The sequence below is a fragment of the Glandiceps talaboti genome, chromosome 15, assembly GCF_964340395.1.
Source record: "Glandiceps talaboti chromosome 15, keGlaTala1.1, whole genome shotgun sequence".
Lineage (NCBI taxonomy): Eukaryota > Metazoa > Hemichordata > Enteropneusta > Spengelidae > Glandiceps > Glandiceps talaboti.
Window position 1 is genome coordinate 6773087 of NC_135563.1, and position 6887 is coordinate 6779973.

Here is a 6887-nt window from a genome sequence, read left to right on the forward strand (position 1 = left end):
AAAGCAGTGCAAGAGTGAAACCATGGTAACGATGACGGTCGTATGAATATTTATAATATAGTCATGTATTTCACCCAGACGAGGTTCATTTTGTTCATTTTGTAAGTTTTCGATGTTTGAATTTTTGAAGACAAAGATTGTTTAGGTCTACAGTTCGAAGTGTGTATAGTAAAACAGTGTACTGTGTGTTCACAGAGTGAATGAGCGTTTTATGGACTTAACGATTATTCTCTCATTAAACATCTTAATGAACTATTCTCTATAATCAATTACATGAATAACGTTGTCATGGCGACGAATGTTTTCAAAGAGTACAAAGATTTCCTACAGCCTAATAAAAATATATTGGTTCACGCTTTTTTTTTGTAACTGTTTATTTCATTTAGCAGACGATAAGATATAGTAATGTTAATAGAAAGATTAAAATTATTTTTTGGTCGAGGCAGACGACGATTTGCGAACTCTTAGATCTTTTCAGCTGATTTCAGCCTTAGATTGAATAGGCTATAATTTTATCAGCACTATGGTTCTCTTTTCGTGCCAGTCATTTCTATGTGTTCTAAATCTATGTTGTTTGTGTACACAGGGACACGTAATCTTACTAGTATGAATGGATGTATAAAATATACGGCGTTACGACTACGAATAATTGCTACTTTTACTCCGTATTGCTGTTTGTTTGGGTGGTTAAATAAAATACCACGACGTAGCAAATGTGCTGCCAGTAGAGACACAAATACTTTATATGTGTACGGAGGGGGATACAGTGTGTTCATTCGTAGCAGCATTGTTCGTTTCAATCGTATTCCTTCTTATCGAAACAGTATTGCATGTTCCTGTGTTCGTGCAAAGACCGTTTAACATTTCAATATAGGGTAAGGGAGCCTTCAGTAATAACATGGGGGGGAATCAACCCTAGTCTGTGGCATAAAATGTGACCCTCCCCCAAGTCCGTTGTGCTAAAAGGTGACCCTCCCTCAATTAACTTTCTCTCAAATATGACCCTCCCCCATGTTTAAATATTTCAATGAAAGGAAAGGTTTTAACACAGCCTCCCTGTGGTGTAGTTGCTAGCATTCAAGTAGTAAGGATGTCATAGGTTCGAATCTTATTAGAGACAAGGGAATTTTTCTGTAGAAAAGATCCCACCACATTGATAGTTTTAATTTGCATTTGTTGTTAACGTTTCTCACTATTAGCCACTATCAACACCACATTGGGTTTGTGTTTGTAAATCAATGCCTGTATTTAGATACAATAGGCTGGGCTAAAGGCCAGAACTATCAAACTAGACGAGCGTACAACTGATAACGTCATTGGGACCGAGGTCAATATCTCCACTCCACCACCAGTGCATTTCACTGATATGTTATGTATTACTTTACAATGTGGTGGGATTATGGTAGCAGTAGCATTTGAAACCGGTGGCAGTGGGGTGGGATAATGCCAAAATCACAAAATGATGAAGAGATAGATTAAAAAATGAGCTAAAGTAAAATGTGACCTTCCCCGAATGCAACATGACCTACCCCTAATGCAATATGACCTACCCCTAATGCAATATGATCTACCCCTGATGACCGATTGGTAAAGAGAGAGCCACCCCCTAATTCCTCCGCCGCCCCTGCCCCTTGTAATGAAGGCTCCCTCATGGCATTTATTATGATGTCACACAGATCGACTTTAAACACTGTGTTTGTACAAAACTTTGAGTAAAATCACAACATACCCGAGCACGTGACTTTTGTTGGCACAGTAGTTGAAACTTTTTAATCAAATCATCAACAACGAGTGCCTTTGAAAGTAGCCTTAACATAATGTAGACTATCTTCATTTGTTTATGTCACTGTGACCAGTTATGACCTTATAAAACAACTGTGATCTCGTGGCCAACTTGACACACAATGGCCAAGTCATAAATAAATCAATCCTAACCTGTATGACATGAACTATGGCCTTTGAAAAAGCATTGGTGCCTTCACTGCCTTGAGCTCTGGTTAAGGCGTACTATGGTCCTAGCTGTTTATCATTGTTATATTTTGGAAGGGCTGTACTATGACCCCAAATGTACACTGTATAGAAATCACAGTAAGAAATGCAGGAAGCCTGGAAAGGTTGAGATACTGTTATATCACAACACCACAGTCACTTGCGAACTAATATTCCATTCCGGGATCGTGATATTCTAGTCTAGGATGATCATAATACAAAATTATGACATTATTATAGGTATTTACGATTTTCAATAAATACCGTTCCCGTTATCGGCGTCTGTGGCGAAATGTGTTTATTTCGCAACAGGTATTTTTTGAAAATCGTAAATACCTATAATAATGTCATAATTTTGTATTATGATCATCCTTGACGTGAATATCACCATCCTGGAATGGAATGTTAGTTCACAAGTGACTGTGTACAACACCAAGACATTTAAAACACGGGCATAGGAAATTTAATACCGTGATTGTTGGTGGCATACCTGGTGGCCTTACACAACACAACACAACACAACACAACACAACACAACACAACACAACACAACACGCCACGCCACCACTTTATATACAAAATGTCCTGACCAGAAACAATTCTTTCTTTGGCCTTATCTTTTCCAGTCCCACTGCTGTGACTTGGTAAATGTGTATCTCATTGAACTCACACGAGTTATAACGAACAAGCAATTAATATTTGTTTAGTATCATATTTCAGTCGACAAACTTTAATGAATAGAATGACAAATTCCATAGTTACAGCTGACCACTAGATGGCGGTATGATCACCTGAGGCGTTTAATTCGATGCCCGGATCTATGCCTGACAATAACAAAATACAAAGAGTCTCTAGTCTGTAAGAATGAAGGCAATGTGATGTCCTGATTTACTACTGATATCTATGTTCTACCACTTGACAATACACACTGCTAATTATTTTGATTTACAATAGTCAACCGACCCGTAACAAAGTACAAGGTTCGAGTTATTGGGTCAAGTATTGCAAGCTTCACGGTTACCAATAGTTCATTCGGTGCTGTTCACGAGAGTATTAAAGAAGTCCATTCGCTTCAAGCTCTTAACATTCCGACCAGTATCACCTGTATGTGCAGTGCTTCGTATAGGTGAGTTATCAGTAGACGTTTCGGTAGGTTTGTAGCTAATAGCTGTTACAATTGCCAAGTTTACAGACGGGGTTTTCGCCTTCATGAAAAAATAGTTTAAAGGTCGTAGATTATGAAGTCAATGAAACTCCACTGTCAACCTACATACCAGGGACACATCAATTTAACGTGCGATCCCACACTGCGGTCACATTATCACTTCTTTCTCTGATACAAATCAGAGTTTACATTTACTGTTTACAAGTTTGACGAGGTAAATATCTTAGCCAAGCCCTTTGCATTCATTTTATAAAAAGTCAACATGGTTATAAGTACCCTATCATGACACTTGGGATTTCGACGATGTGTAAACCTAAGCACCATGTACATGTACCAACATTTGGAAGTTTGACATTTGTTCATTTATTATGTTGCTAACGTAGTAGGTTGGAAACCGTTTTGTATTTGCTTATAGGATTGTACAGCGACGTATAGAGATTTCGCTGTATGATATATTATACAACACGTAATTATATAGTCGTGAGGAGTTGGTTGGTAGGATCATGACAAACTAGTGTAGTATGAATAACTGGGGTCAGGGTCGTGTGCTGCTGTCGGTAGAGATCCTTGGAAAGGGGTTACGTTGCCATTGTATTGCTTTCGCATATTCATCATGCCACTCTAATCCGTACGTTTCTGGGCAATATCAGTGTCAAACTACCGACATTCGGATCATGCCAAGTTCTTTTGAATTGTTGGAAGTAATATTGAAGATAAAAATGGTGTAATTTCATAGTCAAAAAGCGTACCATGCCATTTAATAAGTAACAAACATTGTTCAAATCAAAGTTGAAAACTTCAACGTTCATTTACATATTAAAAGAACCACCTCCACAGAAATGCTTTAGGTCAGGAGTAATGGTGTAGAAAATGGCAGAATGCAATAACTCACAGAAAGGGATACGTGCCCCTCACATACCTCTCTCGTATACTTCTTTACATATATATATGCATGCTCCATGAGCTCTTGTTAAATAAGAAATTAAACCATTTAGTACTTGATATAGTGTGTAAGAATCTGAAGAAAACTCATTTATGCATTGTTTCACCAAAAAAGGCCATCCATTGTGTGACACATTATACATGTATTAAATTGATATTATATTACTTCGTCGAATTGTTATTTGTGGTAATCACATATTATTATATAATAGAAGTAAACACAGAACTTATAAACTGGATTCATCTTCCGTAAGGTAGCCATTTTCTGAACAAGTGTCCATCCTTCAATTTTCTTTCTCTAAAACGTGAACCTAACCGCCCATTTTAAAATATATCAACATATCCCACCGCTGCCACCACATGAAAATTCCCACACAACTACTGCCATCGCCGTGAATTTGTGTGAGGGCATTGTAATAGTATCACTGTACCTGGATCTGTTTGGGAAAGTTGAAGACACTGGTGCACTATCTATCCTATCGGAAAATCATGAATTGAATTAGGGTTTGGTAAAGTCATACATTTATGAAAATAGGTCGGTTTTTTTCTGGACAATTACTTTGAAAGCTAATGGTGTACAGATAATACTTGTTTCATGGATCAAAAGAAATACAGACTCTAAATCTATATGCTCTTCCGCATGATAGTCGAAAGTCAGTAATGATAACGGATCATACAAACATTAACAGTCACTCTAGTCTTTAGTAACCGACAATTAAAACGAAATCTCTCATTTTCAACAGGTTTAAAGATGGCACATAAGAGAATAATGATATGGTGTAACCCACGGGCACGATCAACTGTGTTTGAATTGTCAATGGCATCAGTTCCAAGCTTCAAAGTGTTCCACGAGGAATACGTACTTGCTGCATTGATGGGTGAAGAGAGAGCACCTGGCCCTTTCTCCACATTTCCCATTCTTCCTGGATATTCGTTCCGAGAAGTGAAGGAAAGATTGGAAGCAGATTACACTGGTTATGAAGCAGTTATTCTCAAAGATGTGGTTACCATGGCTCTTCCCGGGGGCACATTCAAGTTCTTACCAGAGGGCTACCAGCATACCTTCATTCTACGTGACCCAAGCGTGGCACATCGATCGATGTACAAAGTCTGCTCTGAATTACAGGAGAAAGGTTTATTGAAAGAAGATGTCGTCGATTTCGTATACCGACTGTCTACATTTCAACCCCTGTATGATTTCTATAATAGCCTCGTCAACGAGAAAGGTCAGAAACCCATTGTCATCGAGTCTGATGATTTGGCACAGAGTCCACGTGATGTGTTACAGAGATATTGCAAAGCCACTGGAATTCCATTCTACGAAAGCATGGTGAATTGGAAGCCAAATAACATCGGATTTTGGCATGAACTACATGCAAGTGAGTTCTTCTCCTTCGTTTATAAAAATGCCATCGAAAGTTCCTGCTATCGACCTCCTACGAAGACGCAGGCCAAATCAGGAAATGAAGGTGACGATTTGCCAGCAGCAATCAAAGAACTTATCGAAAAGGATACACCAATGTACAACGAAATTATCAAGCACAAGATATGAATGGAGAGTGAAGCTTGATATCAAATGTTAAGCCACTGTATCAATTTAGCGTGATAAACTTACGTTTACTTGCCGGAATGCTAAAATGTGAATACATTATTAACATCACAATTTATTTTGGGTCAAACCATTGATTTCAGGTCAAGCCATTGGTAGTCAGTTATTAAAAAGACGTTAGTATTTCCTATCAAAAAAAAAGTAACTAGAAAACAAGTTGCCGACAGCTAGCTGAAAAAAAAGACGATGAGTTCGGTGAACAGTGCCCTCTAGTGGTGAAAGTGACATCTTATGTTACATATTCATTTTATAGTGCTTTTGTCAGCTTATTTTACCTGTGTGTAATTTGCATGACCTCATCGTGCTCGTTGATATTGCCTGTTTTAACATTGTATATTTTATTCTGACTAAATATGTTTCCTAATCTCGGTTACCCAACTTCACCGCTGATGGCTCACTTCATGGCCGATCGAGATCTCGAGAGTCTGGATAACCGAGATTACTTTATAAGTGCAGAAATGTGAAATGTGAAATGTGTCTATGAAGACATATTGACAGCCATTGTTTTTATGATGTAGTCAAGTATTCACAGTATTCCACACAGACGAGTTCGAGTTTCATTAGTTAAACTTTGTAAGTTTATCTTGCTTGATTTCAAGTTGGTAGATTGTTTTCCATACCCTAGCCTCCTTGTAGTCTTGACGGACAAACACTACTTCACTTTTTCAGCTATCCTAACTGCCATTATGATTTTAAAAAAATAGTTGGCTGATCCTCCATGCAAGTCTACAAACACGTTAGTCTAGAATGCCATCCCTGGGGCTTAAATACTACCATATCTAAAAGTGTTAGTAGACTTGAAGGACTAGTGAAAATTCAAAAAATGAAAATGGCACTTAGCAGAGCTGTAGTATAGCAGTAGCGTTAGTCCATATACATCCATGGTTAGTCCTTCAAGACTACAGGTAAGATAGTATTCCTAGATATAGATTGTGGTGTCTATAGTGTTATGTACATTATGTTGTATCACAGACCCTTCACGTTGGTGGGCGGCCTATGGTTGTATGTTCATTACGTAACTGAAATATAATTAACAGGGTTTTAAAAAAAAAACACCCAAAAAACAGTCTATTACATTTTGTATTTTCTTACTAACCGGCATGTTTTATTTAGCTGGTGTATCATGTTTTAAATAAAATTTCAGTGCTGATATAATTCTCTCATATTAAAAAACACTATAGT

The 6887-nt window shown here is 37.7% G+C and overlaps 1 protein-coding gene across 1 annotated transcript; it reads left to right on the forward strand.

The window, feature by feature from the left end:
• The first annotated feature begins 4847 nt into the window (after positions 1 to 4847).
• On the forward strand, positions 4848 to 5648 carry LOC144446893 (uncharacterized). Its single transcript, XM_078136739.1, has one exon. The coding sequence runs from the start codon at positions 4848 to 4850 to the stop codon at positions 5646 to 5648; it is 801 nt and encodes a 266-aa protein (XP_077992865.1).
• Positions 5649 to 6887: the final 1239 nt, after the last annotated feature.

What these genes read in the sequence shown, in the direction of transcription:
- LOC144446893 (XM_078136739.1), top strand. Translation starts at nt 4,848, where the DNA reads ATGGCACATAAGAGAATAATGATATGGTGTAACCCACGGGCACGATCA.